This window comes from Rhinatrema bivittatum, chromosome 4, assembly GCF_901001135.1.
Source record: "Rhinatrema bivittatum chromosome 4, aRhiBiv1.1, whole genome shotgun sequence".
Taxonomy (NCBI): Eukaryota; Metazoa; Chordata; class Amphibia; order Gymnophiona; family Rhinatrematidae; genus Rhinatrema; species Rhinatrema bivittatum.
The window spans coordinates 63,807,106-63,832,303 of NC_042618.1; the positions used below are offsets into that span (position 1 = coordinate 63,807,106).

Here is a 25,198-nt window from a genome sequence, read left to right on the forward strand (position 1 = left end):
GCAGAGAAAATTATCCGTGCTGAAAGAACAACAAGAAACTCTGCCTGCAACGAGGGTGGGCAACAATCAATCCCTCATTTCCATGGGTTTAAACACTGTTTTACCCATGGAAATGGCTCGCGTTACTACCCTCCCAAGGTGAAGAACTGCTGTGCAGAAAATAGTTTTATGGAAGGCCACCTTAACTCTGGCAACTTCAGTTGAAAGTCTTAGAGGTGGGTATTTAAAGGTCTCAAAAAGAAAACCGGACAAAGCCCAAGTAGGGGACCAGAGAGCAGAAACAGTTGCACAAGTATTATGGGAGAAATGTTTTTGTGAACTATTGACCCAGCCCAAACACACTCTGACCAGGGTAGGGATTTTGAAAGCAGGCTCATTAAAAAGATGTTGCAGATGAGTGGGTTAGGAAGTCACACACCTCTTCCCATCCTCCCCAGGGAGACCCCTAAGCCCTGAGGTTAACAGGACACTTTTAAACTTGTTGAAAACATTTAAACCAGCTCAAAAGAGGAACTGGAGCTACTTGGTACATGCTTACAACTGTACTTATAATGATGCTAATGTTTGTGAGAGAGGCCCAGTTGGCAACTGATTTATGTTTTGGGGGTTGCAGCAGATGGTCATTACCTTAGACTTTTCAAAACTATGTGAAAAGATTAAAAGAACAGTTTATTTATTTATGGGTTTTACTTATTTATGGGTTTTATATACCGACATTCATCAAAAATATCACATCGGTTTATAATAAAACAGTAACTTACGCAAAGGATGCGTTTGACATAAAACAGGCGAGGATAAACCAAAACATCATAAACAACAATAGGATGTTTAGAGAACTAAATACAATATAATAGGACATTATATACATTACATTAGGACATTATATACATTAGAGATACTATATAGATTGCAGTACAGGACTAGTAGGAATGTTTCGACTATGCGTTGAATACAAAGCAGGTAGGATGTCCATTGCACTACAGGAAAAGATGGGAGTGATTGTATTGTATAGGCTGGGGAATGCCTGAGAGAAGTTAATAAAGGCTTTTAGGGGGAAAATAGGTGTGAGAGGGTCGAGGGGGGTAGGCTGGGTGGTGTAAGGTGTGTGTCGGGGTGAGGTTAGTAGAAGGCTTTAGGGTGGAAGTTGGGAATGAGAAGGTCAAGGGTAGTGGGGGTAGGCTAGGAGGTGTTAGGTGTAAACTTTTGTGAACAGCCACGTCTTAAGTTTCTGCTTGAACATTTTTTGGCAGTCCTCCTGGCGTAGCTCTACTGGCATTGTATTCCAGAGGGCAGGGCCGGCAACAGAAAGCGCACTTGCTCTTGTGGATTCTTGGGATATTCTTGGGGGAGGGAGTATGAGTCGTTGAGCCAATTGATCTCAGGATTGTGCAGAGCTTTGTGTATGATAGAGAGGGTCTTATATTGGATGCGTGATGCGATTGGGAGCCAATGAAGTTCCTTTAGTATGGGTGTTATGTGTTCTTTTCGGCACGTGTTAGTGAGAATCCGGGCAGCTGTGTTTTTTGTAGTATTTGTAGAGGGTGGATGGAGTTTTGAGGTAGGCCTAGGAGGAGTGAATTACAGTAATCGAGTTTGGAGAAAATTGTGGTTTGAAGTACTGTACGAAAATCTGGGGGGTGGGGCAGCTTATAAATTGGCTGTGGAGTCTGCCTACAAATTGAGCCAAACACCAATATGACCAGAAAGTGAGACAGAATGACTTGATGGCAGGTAACAGAATTCTGTTAGAGAACTCGGGGCTATCTGGGAAACACAACATCTCCTATTTAGTTTGATTCTTATGTCTAATCACAAAGCTTTGTAATAATTCTAAATTGCTGCCCAAACTAGTCATTGGATAAATTGATGTCCTAGGCAAGGGTTGCATTCAGTGCGCCTTTCCCTTTCCAGTTTGCATGCTTGCAGGCTGACTCAAAAAGGTGGTGAGGCACCACTGTTGGGCTGGCGCCCAGGGCAGTGCCCCTTGTTGCCATCCTTTGCACGATAGCCCTGTAGCTACAGAAATTAGAAGCCTCTTACTTAGATACCCTGCATAGCTGCCAGACAGATCGGGCTATGGGAACACCACCAACAGTCTAAGCAAGAAGAAGGAGCCCGTGCACGAGATCAGCATACAGGAATTGCTAGCCTCACGCGGTTTGATTAGCACAGGGGCTGGCACACGAGGAGGAGCAGCAGAATAGCTCCCGCTGGTATGAGTGTGTGTATGTGTGTGTATGAATGAGAGCCTTACTGGAGTGTGGGAGTGTGGTGTGTATGAATGAGAGCCTTACTGGAGTGTGGAGGTGTGGTGTGTGTGAATTAGAGCTTGACCAGGGCTGTGGTGTGAACCTGTCTGGGGTATGTGTGAGAATGGAAACCTGACTGAGGTGTGTATGTGTGTGAATTAATGGAAACCTGACTGGGAAATGTGTCTGTCTGGGTAGAAACCTGTCTGGTATGGGTGTGTGTGTATGGGAACCTGTCTGGGCTTGTTTGTGTGTGAATTGGAACTTGTCTGGGGTTGATTGTGTGTATGAATGGGAGCCTGCCTGGATGTGTGTGTGAAGAAAATTTGTGTTGCCTCACCAATCCATGCCTTACTCAGGATGACTGGAAATAAAACGTTTTCAGGTATGGAGAGCGGTGAATTTTCCATCCTTATTATTTTACTTATTGGATGTCTGCGTCTGTCATTTTGAAATAATTTATTGTTGTTTGGGAAATTTTTAAAATTTTGTAGAGCTCTTAATTATTGGATGTTATTCTATTCCTTAGATCAATGGAAATATTCTTTTTATAAGTATGGTTTTGCTAATGTGATTGATTTATATTCCTTGATTTTATTGTTGATGAATGATGTATGAGGACTGGAGATGTTTCCGTTTTTCCATTGCTGCATTGCATACAGAGGGCTTGTTGTGATTTCTGGTACAGTTTGGGGCAGATTTTCAAAGGGTTACGCGCGTATATTACGCATGTAACCTCGAAAACCCGCTCCTGCGCTCGCCAAGCCTATTTTGCATAGGCCCGGCGACACGAGCAAGCCCCGGGATGCGCGTATGTCCCGGGGTTTAAAGATGGGCGGGGAGTGGATGGGCTGGGGGCAGGGTGGGGGTGGGACCAAGGCCTCCAGCACAGCGATCGTGCCAGGGGCTCGCACGCCAGCACTTGGCCAGTGAGCACAACCTACGCCTGCCCAGAGGCAGGCGCAACTTCATCAACAAAGGTCAGGGGGGGGTTTAGATAGGGCTGGGGGGTGGGTTAGGTAAGGGAAGGGAAGGTGGGGGGGGGCAGAAGGAAGGTTCCCTCCGAGGCCGCTCCGATTTCGGGAACAGGGAAAGCTATCGGGGCTCTCCTAGGGCTCGGCGCGCGCAAGGTACACAAGTGTGCATCCCCTTGCGCGGCGCCGACCTCGGATTTTATAACATGCGTGCGGGTACTCGCGCATGTTATAAAATCGGGCATAGATTTAAAAATCTGGCCCTTTCTGTTTATAGTTTATAGTCTCTTTATTCTGAATGTGCTGAGAGTGAGTCTGTGCTGTGCATGTTTACCTGAGGTGGGGTATTCTGTATTAAAAAAATAAAAGAAGAGGTGGGCAGCACAGTAATTGTTTGCACAGGGCAGCAAAAATGTTAGCACCGGCCCTGTCTATCCCATGTCAGTCTGTGTCTGTAGCTGTCTCTCCTCTTTTCCCAGCCCATAGCTGTTTCACCGTCTCTCCCACCACAGTCTGTAGCTGTCTCTCTATTCTCGCCTAGCCCTAGGCCATGACTCTCTGTCCCTGAGGCTTCCTTTCCCCAAGGCTTCAGCAGGAGAAAAGAAACTCTGCTGCTCTGAACAAATCCTGCCCCCATCTGAGACTGGAAAGCCTTGCTGCTGTTTCGTTAGGCACCGTCAGTAAAAAAAAAAAAAAATAGGGGTGTTAAAACAGAAAAGAGAAAGTTAAAAGGAGAAAGGCAGTGAAATTGCGGTCATTGGATCCACTGTCCAATGACTACAACTTACAAAGGAAGAGATGGAAATCAATCTGAGAAGTAGTGGCCACATATCTTTTCTATTCTTTCTCTTTCCAGGGGGAACATATCCTCACTCCCTAACCCCTGAGAAGTTGGAACAATGCAGAGCATCTGAGGAAATTTACCAGTTCAGAAGTGAAGCTAGTAAAATAACTGAAGCCCCCACACCCCCAAACACAAAAATAAAACCATGATAAAAAGCAGTACCTAGTGTAGCTGTTTATTTTGCACAGGTAAGATGTGGAAACAGTTTAGTGGTTCATTAACTTTGTGTGGCTGTCAAAAGCAGACATGCTCGTTTTGATGGTGCAGGGTACACATGTTTTTTTTCAAGTTGATGGTACAGGTGCACCATTGTGCTCGATGACCCTGCATTACTGTGCATAAATGCTTTCTGCTATATAGTAATTACACAGTATGATCTGTTTCAGCAGCAAAATAAGCATCTATAAACTCTCTTATTTGTCTATGCTGAGTGTAAAAATACACAACACTGTGTTCTTGACCATTGAATTATGTTTCAAAGGATGATATGTCACTTCTTCAGTCAATAGCACAGTTAAGTATGGGTTCCATCAGATATCTTCCACTTTGCTTTATGTTATGCTGAATAATATATATTTCTGTTTGCAAGCAGTGACAAGGCATATAGCATACTTGTTGCCCATATTGGCAGCTGCTGAGTTATTTCAAGATATTGTGGATGCTATTGGTAATGCTGATGTATTTTCCTATTTAAGGGATGTTGGTAAATGGTAGCTTTTTTGTAACCCTAGGAATAGCCTAGTGGTTAGAGCAGTGGACTATAAACCAGCAGACCAGGGTTTGAGTCTTGCTGTTGCTCCTTGTGACCTTGGGCAAGTCACTTTACTCTCCATTGCCTCAGGTACAAAAACTTAGATTGTAAGCCCTCTGGGGATAGAGAAATACCTACAGTACCTGAATGTAAACCTGTGTGATATCTCAATTGAGATCAAATGTTGTTATATAAAAATAATTAATACATAAATAAGCCCTCATAGTACATGCAAAAACTAGATAATATGGATGCAGATAACGAAAATGGTCTTCACATTTATACTTTCCACAGTGGTAAACTCATTAGAGATATTATTCATAGCTAACTTTTAGATCCACGGCACCACGCCTTTCCTTTCTCGGGACCTGACTTAATAAGAGGTCGATATTCCAAGTTCCAAATTATAATCTGGCTAAGTGGTGACATTTCAATATTCGGCCATGTTCAGTGGTTGCCACTTATCTATGGCAACTGTTTATCCGGCTAAATAGTTATAACTTATCCATCTAAGTGGTGGGTGGGACGGGGGTGTTCGGGGCAAAAGCTACTTATCTGGCTAACTTAACTAGATAAGTGGCGATATTCAGACTTATCCAGGCTAAGTTTACTGGATAAGTTAGACCTGTTATTGAGCAGGTCTAAAGTTAGCTGAATAAACTTATCCGACTAACGTTATCTGAGTATACTCAATGGCGCGTCTGTGCCGCTGAATATCCTGGCTAAGTTAGCCAGATATGTTTATCTGGCTAACTTTCCTAGTCAGATAGCTTTTTAATATTTACCTCAAAGCTTTTTTTTTCTCCCTGTAGACACAGCATTGGACAAAGGTCTTAGTAAATCAGGCCCCCATGTTAGTTATCTGAGGTTTGTGGTGTGTAGAAGAAAATTATGAAACAATGTTTAAGAATGTTAATCAGCTACATACATACAAACTTTTCATTCTGTGATTTGTGACTATAGTAAGAATACAAAGGGGTGGATTTTAAAACCCCTGCGCGCGTAAATCTGGCAGGATTTACGCGCGCAGGGCCCTCGTGTGCCGGCGCGCCTATTTTCCATAGGCCGCCGGCGCGCGTAAAGCCCCGGGACGCGTGTAAGTCCCGGGGCTTTCAAAATGGGGAGGGAGGGGGCGTGTCCGGGGCGTTCCCGAAACGACGCGGCGTTTCGGGGGCGGGCCCGGGGGCGTGGCGCTGGCCCGGGGCGTGGTCGAGGCCTCCGGACCACGCCTCCGGGACCGGAGGACGGAGCGGGGCTGCCGGCGACGTGCGCAAAGTTACGCCTGCTGAAAGCAGGCGTAACTTTGCCGACAAAGGTAAGGGGGGGTTTAGATAGGGCCGGGGGGTGGGTTAGGTAGGGGAAGGGAGGGGAAGGTGGGGGGAAGGCGAAGAAAAGTTCCCTCCGAGGCCGCTCCGAAATCAGAGCGGCCTCGGAGGGAACAGGCATGCCGCGCTGGGCTCGGCACGCGCAGGTTGCACAAATGTGCACCCCCTTGCGCGTGCCGACCCCAGATTTTATAAGATATGCGCGGCTACGCACGTATCTTATAAAATCTGGTGTACTTTTGTTCGCGCTGGTGGTGTGAACAAAAGTACCGGCTCGCGTATTGTTTTAAAATCCGCCCCAAAGGGTGTAGCAAGTGTCATCTCCATCAATTAGATAGATCTTGTTTTGCTCTTTTAGAGCACGAGACCAAATATACAAAAGAACTTTCACCATAGCCAAACAGTAGGGCAAAACCCTGTATATCTGGTCCCAGTGTCTTCTTTGTAATCTAACTTGGCTTCCATTAACCCTCAGATATCATTGATATCATTGGCCTTGGATCTAACAATTTTTTATCTCTTCTATTGCCTTTTGAGGGCAGAAAGCTAATTTATTTATTTATTTATTATTTTTATATACCGATGTTCCTGTATAATATACATATCACACCGGTTTACAAGGAACTAAAACTGTCGCCTCGGGGGCGGAATACATTGAAACATAACAACAGTAAATAACTTAAATAACTTAAAGATACATAAAAGGTGAAAAATAACTGAGATATAGTACTACTCAGAACTTATGTACAAGGGAGATAGGGGATCAGGGACTATAATGTCATTGTATTGTATTCCTCGGCTAATGATTACAAGCATGCACATTAGTAGCTGTAATAGTGGTAATACAGACCCAGAAAAGACAGAAGTTATAGTACCACATGTGAAATGGCATTTCAGTGCTCTCTCTGGACATGAAGCCTTGAATACTGAGCATTCAGTGATACTAACTATCCACAGATCCAGATGTGGAAATAAACAGTTAAAGGTTCCCTCTACAAATATAAAGGATCCCAAGCAATAGTAGAAAAGTGTTTTAGTGCTGGCCTGAAGGTTCCTGGTTTAATATCTGAGTTGAGTTGTCTGCTCCTTGGATCATCTGGGGTTTGGGATACTGTAGAGATAGTGTTCACAGCCCTTGGGGTAGAAGAGAGTAGGGATGTGCAGCAGGGACGGATTTGTCCCATTCGGTATTCGTATTCGTGGGGAACATAAGAACATAAGAAAATGCCATACTGGGTCAGACCAAGGGTCCATCAAGCCCAGCATCCTGTTTCCAACAGTGGCCAATCCAGGCCATAAGAACTTGGCAAGTACCCAAAAACTAAGTCTATTCCATGTAACCATTGCTAATGGCAGTGGCTATTCTCTAAGTGAACTCAATAGCAGGTAATGGACTTCTCCTCCAAGAACTTATCCAATCCTTTTTTAAACACAGCTATACTAACTGCACTAACCACATTCTCTGGCAACAAATTCCAGAGTTTAATTGTGCATTGAGAAAAAAGAACTTTCTCCGATTAGTTTTAAATGTGCCCCATGCTAATTTCATGGAGTGCCCCCTAGTCTTTCTACTATCCGAAAGAGTAAATAACCGATTCACATCTACCCGTTCTAGACCTCTCATGATTTTAAACACCTCTATCATATCCCCCCTCAGTCGTCTCTTCTCCAAGCTGAAAAGTCCTAACTTCTTTAGTCTTTCCTCATAGGGGAGTTGTTCCATTCCCCTTATAATTTTGGTAGCCCTTCTCTGTACCTTCTCCATCGCAATTATATCTTTTTTGAGATGCGGCAACCAGAATTGTACACAGTATTCAAGGTGCGGTCTCACCATGGAGCGATACAGAGGCATTATGACATTTTCCGTTTTATTCACCATTCCTTTTCTAATAATTCCCAACATTCTGTTTGCTTTTTTGACTGCCGCAGTACACTGCACCGACGATTTCAATGTGTTATCCACTATGACACCTAGATCTCTTTCTTGGGTTGTAGCACCTAATATGGAACCCAACATTGTGTAATTATAGCATGGGTTATTTTTCCCTATATGCATCACCTTGCACTTATCCACATTAAATTTCATCTGCCATTTGGATGCCCAATTTTCCAGTCTCACAAGGTCTTCCTGCAATTTATCACAATCTGCTTGTGATTTAACTACTCTGAACAATTTTGTGTCATCTGCAAATTTGATTATCTCACTCGTCGTATTTCTTTCCAGATCATTTATAAATATATTGAACAGTAAGGGTCCCAATACAGATCCCTGAGGCACTCCACTGTCCACTCCCTTCCACTGAGAAAATTGCCCATTTAATCCTACTCTCTGTTTCCTGTCTTTTAGCCAGTTTGCAATCCACGAAAGGACATCACCACCTATCCCATGACTTTTTACTTTTCCTAGAAGCCTCTCATGAGGAACTGACCACGAGTCCTGCCGCCGACCACGAATCCTGCCGCTGACCGCGAGTCCTGCCGCCGCGGAGGCATGTCGGGGGCATCAGCGGCGGCAGGACTCGCGGTCGGCGGCAGGACTCGTGGTCAGCGGCGGCAAGGGCTCCCGGCCGTTGGCTGCAAGAGCTCTCGGCTGTCGGCTGCAGTGGCAGAAGGATGGGCTGGGAACGGAGGGCTCTTGCCCCGATAGGGCAGCGCCGGTCGCGCGAGCCAGCAGGTAGGTCGACCGGCACTGCCCTATCGGGCCCTATTCGTTGTATTCGTGGGGTCACGAAATGTATGGCAAACCCCCACGAATAAACGTATCTAACGATTAAACCCCCCACCCTCCTGACCCCCCCCCCCCCAAGACTTACCAAAAGTCCCTGGTGGTCCCCTTGGTGCGCCCTTTCTGCGTCCAGAACTTCTACCTTAGATCTTTCAAGCTTCCTTGCCATTCAAATGGTCAACCTACTGCCTTCGACCCTGCCATACGCAACACTCTCAACCCCGACCTGCCAGAACCTTATTTACCTGCCTTCTGACCCACATCGGACTTTACAGCTCTATCTCAGCAAGCAAGACACTGCACACACCATTGGCGGAGAGCTCTACCCACGGCACCATTTGTGTTACTTGCTATTTGCTAATTGTTATTTGTGTCTTTTGCCTATCTAGCGTATTTAGCTCTCTTACTTGCTTATTCAGCTTTAGCCTTGCATTTCCAGTAGATCCCTCACCTCTCCCCCCTCCCCAAACCTTTGCCCCCAAATCAGCTTCATCTCAACAGAAATGTGTCTCCTTACCAGACCTAGTTTACACCGTCCCTCCTTGCGTAAAACTCTCCCAGTACAACCCACACCCCTCCAACCATCACAAATCCTTAGTGCCCATTTTGATATCACCCCTCACACAATTTCTGGGCCTAACCACTTTAGCCATCTCCCTATTCAATGCACAATCCATCCTCAAAAAAGCCCCCATCCTCCATAACCTACTCATGGATTCCAGTCCCAATATTTGCACCATCACTGAGTCCTGGCTAAGGAATACAGATCATATCTTCATCAACCAGCTCCCTCTACCGACTTACGACATCTTCTCTATACCAAGACCTAAAAAAAAGAGGTAGAGGGCTACTCCTGCCTGCCAGGAAACATCTCAACCTCAAACTCCAAACCACCCACCCCCCCCAGACTAGAAATTGGGCTTTTCAAATCCAAAACACTGCAGGTCTGCCTCATCTATTCCCCCCAGGCATACTCGAACACGTCCCTTCCTCCATAATCGAATACATTGCTGACAACATTAAGTCTGACACCCCTGCAGTTATCTTAGGAGACTTTAATCTCCATGTGGATGTCTGCCCTGCCACACCTGCCTGTGAGATCTTACTCGACACCTTCAAGGCCCTGGGTTTTAGGCAGATTATCCCTGCGCATACACATAAAGCAGGTCATACCCTTGACCTCCTCTTCGTTAACTCCCACATAACAGCACCAAACACACCTGTAACCACCCCAGTCCCATGGTCTGACCACTTCCTCATTAAGTCCTCCTTACAACTAACAAAACCCCCCCCCCCCCACACACACTTCACAAGCACATAGTAAGACCATCTCTTTCCATAAACCTTGTTCCTCAGAGGACTTTACTCTAGCGCTTGACAAAGTAGGTAAGAACCTCGACCTTACCAATCCAGACACTGCCCTACTTTCCAGGAATAATCTTACTACCATAGTAGCCAATGAAACCTGCCCCATTGTCCAAAACGAAATACCCCTCACGCAAACAGAAAGAAAACCATGGTACACTGCTGAACTAAAAAAGATAAAACAGGACCTTAGATCTAAAGAACGTACATGGCGTAAACAACCTTCCCTCACACACAAAGCAGCTTACAAAAATACACTGCACATTTACCACCAAACCACTCTCCAAGCTAAACGAGATTTCTATTCCTCAAAAATTCATGACTATCAATTCAACTCAAATGCCCTATTCTCGTATTTATTTTATTTATTTAACATTTTTTTTATACCGACATTCGCACGTGACATCACATCGGTTTCCAGATAACAGCAAATTCAGCCAACAGGGCTTTACATTGTAACAGATATTATAACTGGGTGGGGAGGGAAGGGAGGGGAAAGGGCAGGGCAGTAACTTGGAACTATATGAGTACGCTGGGAGCAGTGGCGGGGAATAGGGGGTTTATTTACAAGGAGGCAGGAGTTAAGTACATTCTATGTGCATTCTCGTATGTTGTACACATCTCGTATGTTGCAGAAATTACAAATTCCACCCCCCCAACCTCCAATGAGAAAAACGCTAGTGGTAAATGTGAAGAACTAGCGATGTACTTCAAAAACAAAAAAGGAATCAAGACATGGCTCTTCAAGCAAGCCTACCCCGATGCAAACCAAACCTAGCCAGATTCCCTACTCTGATCTGCCTTGCCTGCCCTCTAGCCCCCTGGCCTCCCCTGTTCCCCATGTATAGCCTACCCCCTTTCCCACCAGAATTCGCCACGGTATTTTTTGTATATTTGTATATGTTCAACCCAGTTATAATTTGTACACATCTTGTGATGTGAATTTAGTCTTTTAATATGGTTATTCTCCGTCTCTCTTCTTAACTTCGTTCCTTTCTTTTCCCCCTAGTCTTTCTCTCTCCCTGCCCCATCTCCCTTTTTCTTCTCTGCGCTCCTCTCCCCGTTCATTGTAATTTCCACTCTTTTATAGTTAATTGTAAACCGGCGTGATGTGTCCTACGAATGTCGGTATATAAAAGTTCATAAATAAAAGTTCATAAATAAATAAATAAATAAATATACGTTGCGGATTGCCAATAGGTCAAAAACAAATGCACACCCCTAGAAGAGAGACATGATTATTGCTCAAGGGTTATACCTAGTGGCTGGATTCAGGGCCCATTATTGCAGAAGTCCTGAAAGAGCCCTGATGCATGGTTCCCAACAATGATCATACTAAGTATGTTAGTAGGAACAGGAGATTATAAAATAGATGAAAAATACTCAGATACAAGATGGCACCGGCCGTCCATTGCTCCTACCATGTGACAGGGGCCGACCAATGGCACCGGTAGCCCCTGTGACATAGTGAGGGCAAAGGCTATCGGCGCCATTTTGAATACTGACAGCCGACAGCCTGAGTGCAGGAGATCGCTCCAGGGCCCCTGCTGGACCACCAGGGACTTTTGGTAAGTCTTGGGGGGGGTCAGGTGGGTGGGGTGTTTATTTGTTAGATACGTTGTATTCATGGGAGTTCACCATACGTTTCGTGACCCCACGAATACAACAAATAGGGACAGATATGTTGCGGATTGCCAATACGTCGAAAACAAATGCACACCCCTAGAAGAGAGACATGATTATTGCTCAAGGGTTACACTTAGAGGCTGGATTCAGGACCCATTATTGCAGAAGTCCTGAAAGAGCCCTGATGCATGGTTCCCAACAATGATCATACTAAGTATGTTAGTAGGGACAGGAGATGTTTATAAAATAGATGAAAAATACTCAGGTACTTACAAAGGAAGGCTCATTGTGCCAGAGTCCCAGCCTTCTTCTGAGTGACCTAGAAGCCCAAAGGAGAAAAAAGGAAACTGCTGGACAGGAAAAAAAGAATTGCTTAGTAAAGAAGGTGTCTTCCAACAGGGTTGCTATCAGTGGCAGAGGTGGAGGATCACAAGCACAGGCTCTGAGTTATGTGTGATCTGAGGATAGTTCCTTCTTGGCCTTTTAGTTGAGACTGAGCATCTGTGCAAAATGGGGGAAGGGGGTGTTTATACTTTGCTATCTAACCCTATAAGGGACATGGTAATGTTACAAAAAAAAAAAAAAAAAGAAAAGAAACAACCGGTGGAAGATCACACTTTAAAGTCTGAGCCATGAGAAAGAATAGTTCCTTCTTTGCATTCTGTCTTAAATTGAGAATATTTATGGGAAGTTAATACCCTGCCACTCAACCCCACTGGAATCATGAAATCATTTGTATCCTGGCGAAAATGGGAGAGTTAGCCCTCATATAAGGAAAAGAAACTGGTGGAGGATCAACCCTGGAATAATATCTTCATATGCTTCAAGGAAATAATGACCTCCATAATCACAGTGCCAATATCAAGAAAGAGCAGCAAGCATTGATATGCTGAAATGGTTCATGGAGGTGTGGAGGGTGGGTTTATGGAGCTCCCAGAAGCACCTTGTAAATGTATTTTATGAAAACAAAGAGTGTCTCACCAATTCAAGCAAAGCTGACCAGAGCCCTTTGCTAAAAAAGTTGGTAGCACATCACAGGCAACAAGGGAAGCAGCAGCTCATGTGAGTACCCATGCCTTTGATTGTTCTAACTGCATGGATAAAACACTTATGTTTAGGAATACCAATATGTGCTATATCTTGAGAGGTGGGGAAAGTTAACACTGAAATTTAGTTTTGGGAGCATTTGAAATGAAAATGAAAACCTGTAATTTACTTTTTGTCTGGTCCTTGATTGTTTCTTTATGTGTCGTCTACTTTTAAATGAATTGTTTAACATGAATTTCACTGTCAGGATGTTGGAAAAGCTGCAACATCTTTTGAAGAAATTGCATAGTCAATCTCATGCACACTCTTTCTTCTCAGATACCTCAAAATCTTCTGTCTCCCGATGTCAGCCTGGAGCCAGCTCTCCTAATACACGCAATGGCATCACTAGGCAGCTCTCCTCCTTATCTACTACTGAAGATGCTGCTGGTACTATGCTTGAGCTCCGGAGCCGAGGCATCTCTGGAATCTGCGAACACAGCAGAGTCGAGAGGCAGAGCAGTTCAGGTAGGCATTACAGTGGCATTGGCATGATGATATACCAGCAGACACACTTTTCATCTGTCTTTGAAATATGCTGTGCTACATGCAAGGCTAAGAGGCATGAGCCTAGCTTCTCAGTTTGTGATCCATAGAACTATATCAAGATCCCTGTTGTATCTCTAATGAAAAATGAGGCTTGGAAGGAGGCAGGAAGAATAGGAGCTGAGTGTAGTTACTGGAGGAATTAGATAACAATGTCAGAAATGAGAACATGAATACATAGGTCCCAGTAGCAAAGTCGATCTTATCGGTTAAATAACACACAGCTAGCCTTACAAAGTGGTTCTATTTTAACAGTTTCAGGCAAACCAGAGCTTAAATATCATGAAGAAACGTGACATTTTCCCTCTTCAATGTACTAGCTCAGTTGTGTAATACATTTAATGTCCAGTGAGGGAAAAGTAAGAGATGTAAAGCTATCACGCTAACCAAAAACTATGAACCACCAACTAGAAAAATAGTCACTAAGGAAGCTGATAAGGAACATACAGGTTTTCATTTGCTACGGGAAATTGGCCCAAATGACCTTACCAGACTTGTTCATCCATATGGCTGCTTATTCGGACTGAGCAGATGTGGCTGACTCTGATATTTCTTCCATAGTAGGGTAGGCTGCTGAGTCCATCTAAGTTCAGGGAAAAGACCATCAGATGATGGAAATGGTATCATTACCCTGGGCCTTCATACAGGCCCCACAGCAGGAGTATGAAGAAGGATTGGTAGAGCAGAAAGAGAATGGATCTCACCAGCACCCTGAGGACATTGAAGATTATGTTTCTTTTGCTTGGATACTTTGAAGAGGGATCAGATCCTGGCACAGCAATATACGAGTATGTTAGTTGGCTTTATGCATGGAAAGGGATGCCAAGAAATATGAAAGCCAATCACTAGTGGTGGCATGTAACTGGACATCTAAGGAAATCAATGGTATAAATAGGAGCTGATAATACAATGGATGGAGTATCTAAAAGATTCAGAACAAGAACTTGGAAAGATAAATGGGTGACTTTACAGATATCCAACTTAAATGGAGATCTGGGGAAAGAAACAAAGAAATCCGCCAAGAGACTATCAAGACTACAAAGGACTAAACCACTAAGGCAAAACATGATTGTCATGACACTGTCTTTTATCTCTTCTGTCTAGTTCACCCCTTTTCCTATTATGATCCTCTCTTCCACAGTCCTGAGGCTTGGGTAGCTCCAGATTTATTGTGTGGAGTCATTTAAGTACATGTACAGGCAGGAAGAAGATATCTATGCTACAGCTGAAGTTCTATTTACAGGTGATTTCTAGTTTGGAAGCATTAGTATTTGGACAATGGTCGGTATATAATTGTACATTTTTTTTGTCAGTAATAAACTGCAAAAAGTGTTCACAAATGTCTGGGAGTATGCGTGTTTGTTAGTAGCACAGATATTTATTTTCAGTTAGCTCCTTTCAGAAATCTGGAAAGGAAAAAGCAAAAAAAAAAAAAGGTCCTATGATATATTTTGTCAAGGTAATTTAGATTTTAAGAACTGAATTCCCAGTGGTGAGACAGAGGAAGAAAAAAGGGTAGAATCACTAATTTTTTGTTCCATCAAAATCTGGATGGACACATAAGCCCTTATTCAATATAGATTTCTTGATAGTCACAGAATGGGAAAAAAAAAGCCCTTATTGTGCAAGGGTTTTTGCGTTTTATTGTAAAGAAGCACATAGCATCATTGTGATGGTACTTTCACAGAGAGGAAATGATTAATGGAATGAATATCTATTTATATATCTATACTATATATATATATATATATATATATAGGCTTATGTTGTGTTGTTACACTGTCATGTCTGTGTTTGGCCACGAGTTATTGCATGGAATAGTGGAAGAATCACTACGCAAAGATAATCTGCTCCATCTGCAAAGCCCTGTCTGTCAGGCTTCCATGCATACACACACTCAATATAGGCTCCCAAAAACACACACTTAGGCACACACATATATACATACGCTCCCCCACAGGCTCCCCCACACACATTCACACACATAGGCACACACTCACACATAGACACACAAGCAAAGACACCCACACAAGTGAGGCAGACATACATGGGCACAGGCACCCACACACACATTGACACACACACACTCACACACACACACACACACAAAACTATACGCACAGGCAGGGACATGCACTCACAAGCAGGCATACACACACACACATAGGCACATACATATGGACAGGTAGAGACACACACACTCACACGCTCCAAAACATACATGCACACAAGTTCCTACACACCCACAGGCAGGCACAGACAGACAGACACATACACACACACAGGCACACACACAAGCACAGACATCACACACATACACAGGTGAACACACAGGCACAGGCAGACACATGCAGGCATATACACATACATAGACACAGGCAGAGAGGCACAAGCACCCACACACACACAGGGCTCCCCCCAACACACACTCATATACACACACACACACACACACACACACACAGGCAAACACACACACACATGGCCCCCAAACAAGGCAGAGGCACAACACAGGCACAGGCTGTTATAGACCAGCCTACCCAAGCAACGCCAGGCACTTTTTGCTATTCTGTCTATATATGTACACCTATAGATAAATAAAAGTAGATGTATTTTAATGTGGAATAGACAGAAATCTAAGCATTTACACATGTTCTACTGGAGTTGTTGACAAGTTCTCCCAGAACACGATCATGTGGCTTCTGCTGGAAAAAAGAACCCATAAAATACAGATCTTCTATCTCCTAGAAATTGGGAAGCTTTGGATATTCAGTATTGTGTATGTTTATACAAGAAAGAACAATAATGAAAAAATGATAAATCCCAATTAACATTGCTTTCCTGGTTTACCTAATTATCTTTAAAAGGGAGCTTCTCTTATGGGATATTGCTCCTCAATTTCCTGCTGGATTATGAGTCTTTTGAACATTTCCATTCCTATGTGCACACACACAAGGGTGAACCAACTAAGCATTTTCAAAAAGTCACAATTGCAGTTGTACAGGAAGTTGAAAAGTTTCAATGAAAAGTAATTTTGTAGTTTTATTTATGGCTACAGCATACATGACTAAATAAATTAATATTGGTGATAAAGTAACTACAGTACACATAAGCAAATGCTGCTTAAGACAGTGAAACATTAATACCTTGTTGTTTCTTTGATGAACTCTTCAGTTTAACTGGAACTGCTGTGTAGGCTGACTTTAATGAAATCACATTCAAGACAGGAATTATTCTGATTCGAGTTGGATGTACCAAATTAGCGAACCACTCCAAAAGAAGGGGCTAATTTAACTATTTTATAAAACATACTCATCTTCCCAATACAGACCATGGATGATGTAAAAGAATTGTGCTGGTAAGGAATTCTATATTCAGGGCAAAGTGCTGAAATATTCTTTTTAGTCAGCCTTTGACGCTTCTTCCCCTTCACTATCATTACTAGCATCAGTATTTTTTGAGCATGCTAACTTGTATAAGCATTTTAGCACCAGCAGAGGCCATGCCCTGAACATCATCCTGTAGAGACTTGTCTTCTTCAATTGCGTTTGTCAAGGGTAGTCATGTAATATAGGGGATCTTTACATTACTAAGATTAGGCTTCTCAGGACAGTTACAGAATCTGGAGGAATCCTTTCTGGATAAGATTACAAAGGTTAATAAATCTACTATGTATCTCAAAGGCAAACAATCTTTTGGTTGGGTGCCAGAAATTAGAAATATTCCAATATTAATGAAGTGAGTCAGTGGTTTCCAAGTGTCTTGTAGAAAGAGAGCCAGCAAAACAAATGGTTCCATAGGTTTCTTCATCTGTTTAACTCTCTATCTATATCTATTCTGTCTTTTAGAGGGTTATTTTCCAACTTGCTGAATGGCGTTTTTGCATGCGTTAAGGCGTTTTCGCATGCGAAAAATGCCTTAACGCATGGTGCGATGATAATTTTTAAAAGGGGAGGATTCGGGGGCAGGATTTTTGTAAAAGTGGGCTGACTTTGCACTTTGCAAAGCCATATTGCACAGTTGTAATGCCAAAAATAGCTGCACCTTTTTCATTGGTGTTAAGCTGATATGCCCATAATACAAATTGTGATTTTTTTGCAAATTGTGTTATGGGCATTTTTAGGCTGGGGAGGGAGAAAGAGAGAGAGGGAGGGAGAGAGAGAGCCTCTGAGGGTAGCAACATAGTAATCAGCTATTTATGCTACTATAGGAGGCCCACCTAGTAACTTGAGGTGAGGTTTAGGTAGTAGTGTAGGGGTTAGGGGCCACTTTAACATGCAGAGTGAGATGTACAAACAGAACAGTACACTTGTGAAGATTTGATGTCCTTCGGTGTGAGGAAACTCACACAATAATGAGGTTAGTACAATGTTCTCTCAACCTAGCTTGATATTACCCAGGTAGAGAGTCCCTCAAGCTAGGTTGAGAGAACATTACACGAATCTCATCTTTGTGTGAGTTTCCTCACTCGGAAGGACATCAAATGTTCACAAGACTGTACTGTTCTGTTCTTACATCTCACTCTACATATCAAAGTGGCCCCTAATCCCTACACTACTACCTAAACCTCACCTCGAGTTATTAGGTGGGCCTCCTATAGAGATATAAATAGCTAACTACTACATGAGCCCTATAGATAGTCTCTCTCTCACTGGTTACAGGTAAGAAATTAAAGTAATGCATTCATAAAACACACCCCTCTTCCTATCACAGGCAATAGTTTGATGAATCTAGTCCTTAATTTGTTTCTTCTACCTATTGTATTGATTTCTCCAGTATTGACTCCATTTTTTTCCTCTTTATTCTATCTTTCTCATACTACTACAAAACATCATTTCTATAGCACCACTGGACTCATATAGCATTATCTTGTATATCTTTCTTTTCCCTCCTTTGAAGTTTCTTTCTCTCCTTGAACTTGCCTCCGTTTTTCAGTCTCTATGTCCATGCCACCTTTTCACCTAATAAAACGTTCTGCGTCTGTAAGTTGTATTTGCACTCCTGCCTCGGTATGTATTATGGACACCAAGGGCATGATTGATTAAATATTTTTGCCATAAATACTGAATGGAAGAAACACCCTATGCATTAGGCTCCAGCAAGCTTGCTACTGACTTTTAAGAGGCATACTGGCACAAGAGAAAAAGGAAAGATGCACTTTGTTCTATTTACTTTTATTTGCCATGCTTTGGCAACTTAAGCAGTTATATATAGGTTGGCATGGAAAACGTTTTTGAAAGCTTGCCCAAATTTTTAGGAGTCGGGGTAAGAAAATGTCTTTATAGCTATTTTTCAAACGTGTTTTTCCTTATTTCCTTTTATTTTTTTCTGTTTACTTAGTTCACTTTCTGTTTTAACTTTCTATCCTCAGTCTTTTTCCGTATTTCTTTCCATTCTCCACAGCTTCTCTTTTTTTTTGGTGCCCGGCCTGTGGCAGCTGCTTCTCACTCATTCTGACCTGGACTCTTGCCTGTCCTTCTATGGCGTTGGTTTCTTCCCTGCCCATCCACGCCCAGTTCCCCTTCTAACAGTGGCAGCTTCACACCCACCAAGTCCCAGCTCCTACTTCTGCCTGCCAGTGGTGGTGGCTTTATCGGAGCCCATCTCCTCTCCTGTTCACTCATGGTGGCAGCATTTCCCCCACTCCTCCAGGCCTGGATCCTCTTCTGGCAGTAGCCACTCCCCTCCTGTCCGTGGACAGCAGTGTCAGCTTCTTGCCTGCTTGACATGCAAAAACATCTCGACCCGGAATGGATGCCAAGTGCCAAATTTTAAGTGTCTGGGTGACCTGATACCTAGGATTTTTTCATCCTTGTGTAGGGTAATTTAAATAATGTAATCTATGCAATATTTTCTCTCCTAAACGGAATAGTGATTATATGTCTTGCTTGTTATATTAATTTATTTTCAAGGTGCTGCAAACACCACGAAATGTTATGTAACCTATTTAATATACCTTAAATGAATTTGGTTTGCAAATAAACCCACCAAAAATATTCACGATGTACTTCTGAATTCAGAAAATAACTGTTTCAATTAAAAATGGATTTTGAAACAGATGTTTAAGCTTTTGCTCAATTTAATTGTTATCTTTTCTAAATATGTTCTTACATTTCTGGGCATAATGCTTCAGTATTTTATAAGCAGCTGAATGCACTGTGAACTTCTGACATTTATGCTATTAAAGGGAAGATCAACTTAGAGTTTCAAAATATACTGCACTCTGTAAATACAAAACATACCCTCATTGTAAGCTACCTCACTAATACTGCATATGCTGGCAGCCCTAATGGTTTAAAATTTCTTGAAGAATTTTCTGGAGTTACTCTACAGTACAGGCCTTCCCAAGCCTGTCCTGGTGACCTCTCTAATTAATCAGGGGTTCAGAATATAGCCAGTGAATATATAAATACTTTCATGCATACATTGGAAACCCATTATTGCAAATTTCTCTCATGCATATTTATTGTGAATATTCTGAAAACCTAATTGAAGCCTTGCTATAGGAAATCTTGATAAAATGTAAGAAAAGAAATATAACTCACAATCCTACTTTGTTTTAATATTTTAGGGCTTTTTTCTCTGTCATCTTACCCAGTTCTGAATTTGATACAATTATGCCCTTTAGAATGGGTGTGGCCTTGCACTTGCAGATGTAGTATATGAAATGTAACGCATTTAGTATTTGCTAACTCAGTGTTTCCCAACCCTCTCCTGGAGGCTCATCTAGCGAGTTGGATTTTTAGGATTGCCATAATGATTATGCATGAGATTTATTTGCTCACCCTGGGACTCCAATGTATGCATATCTGTTTCATGCATATTTATTATGGATATCCTGACAACCTAATTGGTTAGGTATGCCTCCAGGAGAGGACAGGAAAACATTATGCTAACTGAAAATGGCAGTTTTGATATTTTATTTCCATTTTAACATTATTCCACTGATTTAGTAGAATAACATTAATTCTAATGGTTGCTTTACTTTTCTTTATAATTTCTTTAAGTTGGATTATATGCAGTAAATGTCAGCCTCCTAGTTAATTACGTAAGACTATGCCAAATGTATTCTACCATTTTATTATGTGGGAATTAGATTAATATTCAAAGAGATTGTCCAGGTTAATTTTTGAGTTACTCAGACAAAATCCAAAATTTAAATATTGTGCTCCCCCCCCTCCCCCCCCAATTCACTGGCTAAATTTTGTCTGCCTAATGAGTTACTCGGACAAAATCTAGCTGGGTGAAAAGAGACTGGGGATGTTGATGTTCTTGGAATGATACTAAACTTTAGCTGGTAAGTATTGATTATCAGTGCTAACACCAAAAATGGGCAAAAACAGACTGAAATCAGGGTGTCTTTATATTCAAAAGCCACAGCCACAAAATGATTACAAGAAGAACACACTCACAATTTGTAAAGTATCTTTAAAAAAATCTTGATTTCATAGTGCAGGTGAAAAAGGCAGTTCAAACAACCATAACAAACCTGCAGTGAGTAGTGACTCAGTTATAATAATTACTGGCACAAAAAGCACCTGAATGCCTTTTTAATATAGAGCATTTTTTTTACATATATGAGTGTACCCAAGAACACCTCACAATGCTATGTGGTTATGCATCAAACAAAGTTGCAAAACTTGTCTACAAACATCCCAAATGCCAGTGCTCAATCCCCCAAATCTCTATGAATTACATTATAGTGACTGTAATGTACGCTAGAAATTAATACAAAATAAAATGGAAAATTCTTGAAATGAATGAAGTATATGGCTATAATTTGTCTCTTTCATACCAAAAAAAGTGGGAAACAATCATATAACTGGATTACTTTTCTTTAAATATATCACGAGTCATATGAAGTGTAAATATACTCTGCTATTAGACATCAGCATTTTTATACACCTTGGGGCGGATTTTCAGAGCCCTGCTCGCGTAAATCCGCCCAAAACCGGGCGGATTTACGCGAGCAGGGCCCTGCGCGCCGGTAAGCCTATTTTACATAGGCCTACCGGCGCGCGCAGACCCCGGGACTCGCGTACGTCCCGGGGTTTTCGGAGGGGGGCGTGTCGGGGGGCGGGCCCGGTCGTCGCGGCGTTTCGGGGGCGTGTCGGCAGCGTTTTGGGGGCGGGTACGGGGGCGTGGCTACGGCCCGGGGCGGTCCGGGGGCGTGGCCGCGCCCTCCGTACCCGCCCCCAGGTCGCGGCCCGGCGCGCAGCAGGCCCGCTGGCGCGTGGGGATTTACGTCTCCCTCCGGGAGGCGTAAATCCCCCGACAAAGGTAAGGGGGGGGTGTAGACAGGGCCGGGTGGGTGGGTTAGGTAGGGGAAGGGAGGGTAAGGGGAGGGGAGGGCAAAGGAAAGTTCCCTCCGAGGCCGCTCCGATTTCGGAGCGGCCTTGGAGGGAACGGGGGGAGGCAGCGCGGCTCGGCGCACGCAGGCTATACAAAATCGATAGCCTTGCGCGCGCCGATCCAGGATTTTAGGGGTAGATTTTCAGACGAGCGCGAATAGCCTACTTTTGTTTGCGCTCCAGGCGCAAACAAAAGTACGCTGGATTTTAGTAGATACGCGCGTAGTCGCGCGTATCGGCTAAAATCCTGGATCGGCGCGCGCAAGGCTATCGATTTCGTATAGCCTGCGCGCGCCGAGCCGCGCAGCCTACCCCCGTTCCCTCCTAGGCCGCTCCGAAATCGGAGCGGCCTAGAAGGGAACTTTCCTTTGCCCTCCCCTCACCTTCCCCTCCCTTCCCCTACCTAACCCACCCGCCCGGCCCTGTCTAAACCCCCATCCTACCTTTGTCGGGGGATTTACGCCTCCCAGAGGGAGGCGTAAATCCCCGCGCGCGAGCGGGACTCCTGAGCGCCGGGCCGCGACCTGGGGGCGGGTACGGAGGGCGCGGCCACGCCCCCGGGCCGTAGCCACGCCCCCGTACCCGCCCCCAAAACGCTGCCGACACGCCCCCGAAACGCCGCGACGACCGGGCCCGCCCCCCGACACGCCCCCGACACGCCCCCCTCCGAGAACCCCGGGACTTACGCGAGTCCCGGGGCTCTGCGCGCGCCGGGAGGCCTATGTAAAATAGGCTTCCCGGCGCGCAGGGCCCTGCTCGTGTAAATCCGCCCGGTTTTGGGCGGATTTACGCGAGCAGGGCTCTGAAAATCCGCCCCTTAGTGGATACGCGCGGCTCCGCGCGTATCTACTAAAATCCAGCGTACTTTTGCTTGAGTCTGATGCGCAAGCAAAAGTAGGCTGATCGCGCTTCTTTTAAAATCTACCCCCAAGAGTATAATCGTCTACCTTAAAAACATCTTGCAATCTTTGAAACCTTTATTTTAATTGTAACTGTTCATAAAAATATCCATTCACTAGTGCAGCAAGTTAATCCAAAGGAAATGATAACTTCTATAAATATAAAACAAAACTGATATACTAACCCAGGGAAGAAAATGTCATTGGTATCAACAAGGTATCCAGTAGAATAAGAATCCCGATAAAACAGGCTAACAAATCAAGATATCATCTTAGATGTAGAAAATCAAAGTGAAGACCCCAGGAAAAGTTCTCATATCCCAATTTTGATGTTTCAGTAATATATAAAAGTTGCCTGCTTCGGGAGAGTGCATTCAAATTCCACTTCTTCAACAACTTCAAGATTTAAGCTTCTGTATTGAAGGCATGCAACTTTCCACCATGGCAATAGCCTTTCATTTGGCACAGTCTCAGAGGCTATTGCCATGGTGCCGAGTTGTATACCTTCAATACAGAAGCTTTTATCTTGAAAATGTTTAAGAAGTGGACACTGAATGAAAATTGTAAGTAGCAGACCAGAAAGGATTTGATAGGGAAAATAATTGTATGTCATTAGCATACAACCTATATGAAGGACCTAATATGGAAAGTAAGCAACAAAGTGGAGCTAGATAAATGTTGAAAAGGTACTGATGAAAGGGAGGATCCCTGGGGGACCTCAGAGAAGATGGGTATCCAAGACCAAGAGAAATTAGCAACTTGAATTTGCTTACATCTGTCTTGAGAGGTAAGAAGTGAACCAATTATGTACAGGTTATTAATAATGGCCTCCATAAGCTGAAGCAGTAGGATTTTATGATTTAAAGTGTCGAATGCAGAGGTGATGTTTAATAAGACTAGGACATGTGAGATACCTAAGTCAAATCCTCTTAATATTGTGTCAGTGCTTGAAAGTAGCAAAGTTTCAGTGCTGTGATGACGCCTAAAGCAGATTTTTTTTTAAGGTGGCTGATTATACTCAGCATATAAAAATGCTGTTTTCTGTAGCATAGTATTAGCACTTTATGTGACACCTGTAATATATTTAAAGCAAACTAATCCAGTTACATGACTGTTTCCCACTTTTTTTGGTATTTATTTATTTATTTAACAGTTTTATATACCGACGTTCATCGGAGATATCACATTGGTGTACAATAAACAAAAACATTACGCTGAAGTAGTGCTTGACAAAGAACGTGGTGGATAAACATATAAGAGCCTAAAAACTAGAAAAATGCAAAGTTATATATAATATTTACAGGATAACATCGGTGTTATCCTGTAAATCGGTGGTATGATTTTGATCTAAATACCTACAGTACCTATAATACCTAAATACGTAGAATACCTGAATATAATCTGCTTTGAAATATCTGAAAGGCAGAATATAAATCAAAATAAATAAATAATGTGGTTAGATGTTGCACTTTTTTTCTCTGTCTTTTCACTGATATAATTTATCCCTTTACAGGAGGAGAAGTTGCACAAGCAAATACTGAAAACAATCAAGAAAATCAGGAAAAGACCCGATGTCAGTTGTGCACATCTACATTTCTTAAGATTGTTTGGGGATTTCTAATTATTTTGTCAGTGTCATCTTCTTGGGTTGGAACTACACAGATTGTAAAGATTACATACAAGAACTTTCATTGTCCTTTTTTTATGACTTGGTTCTCAACAAACTGGAACATTTTGTTTTTCCCTGTCTATTATTCGGGGCACCTGGCAACAGCACAAGAGAAACAGTCACCAATCAAAAAATTCAGGTAGGTTTATATCAATCAATTTTTTTAAATTATTGCTACAAATTTGAATGTTTATTGTCTGCAAATTATTTTCTTATGTATTCTTTCCTAATTCATTATGCATTAAAGAGCTTATGTGATTAACTTTAGAATGCATATTGATGCCCCTTTGTGCATGCCCAAAATAGCAAGGAAGGCCTTACCATGCACATTACAGGAGTCTTAGAAGACATTAATGTGAGTGTGCAAAAAAAATAGCAAAAAAAATTGCAAGCCTGTGCATACAAATGAAATGAAAGAACTAGAATACATAAATAAACAAATGCCATGTACATGTGAGATATTAGTAAGTTCACGCTAAATACCATGGTATACTCGTCCACACACTATTTAGTGAGAGCTTAGTAAATAGCTGCAATTTAATACCATAACTTAACACTCATTCTGGTGTTAACATGAGCCTGTTATTTACCAATGGAAAGCTAAATAGTGTGATCATGCTGAACTGAACGTGCTGGGTCTCTTTTTTTTCTTCATTCCTCCTGCTAGCTTCCAAGGGATATGTAAGAAAGTCTGGCATATGGAGTTGCTTGTCAGTACAGAGGGGAAAAGTGGAAGAAGTACTGCATCTAGGAGAGGAAGTCAAAGGAGAGCAGAGAGTTCCTAGAGG

General features: G+C 42.9%; 1 protein-coding gene across 2 annotated transcripts in view; it reads left to right on the forward strand.

Annotated features, from left to right (window-relative positions):
- The window catches only part of SLC35F4 (solute carrier family 35 member F4), a 293,474-nt gene that overhangs the window by 225,119 nt on the left and 43,157 nt on the right, over window positions 1–25,198 (forward strand). For both annotated transcript variants that reach the window (XM_029598234.1, XM_029598235.1), the window contains exons 2-3: window positions 13,225–13,413; window positions 24,255–24,549. In XM_029598234.1, coding sequence (XP_029454094.1) covers window positions 13,225–13,413; window positions 24,255–24,549 — 484 coding nt within the window. The remainder of the gene's footprint in view (window positions 1–13,224; window positions 13,414–24,254; window positions 24,550–25,198) is intronic.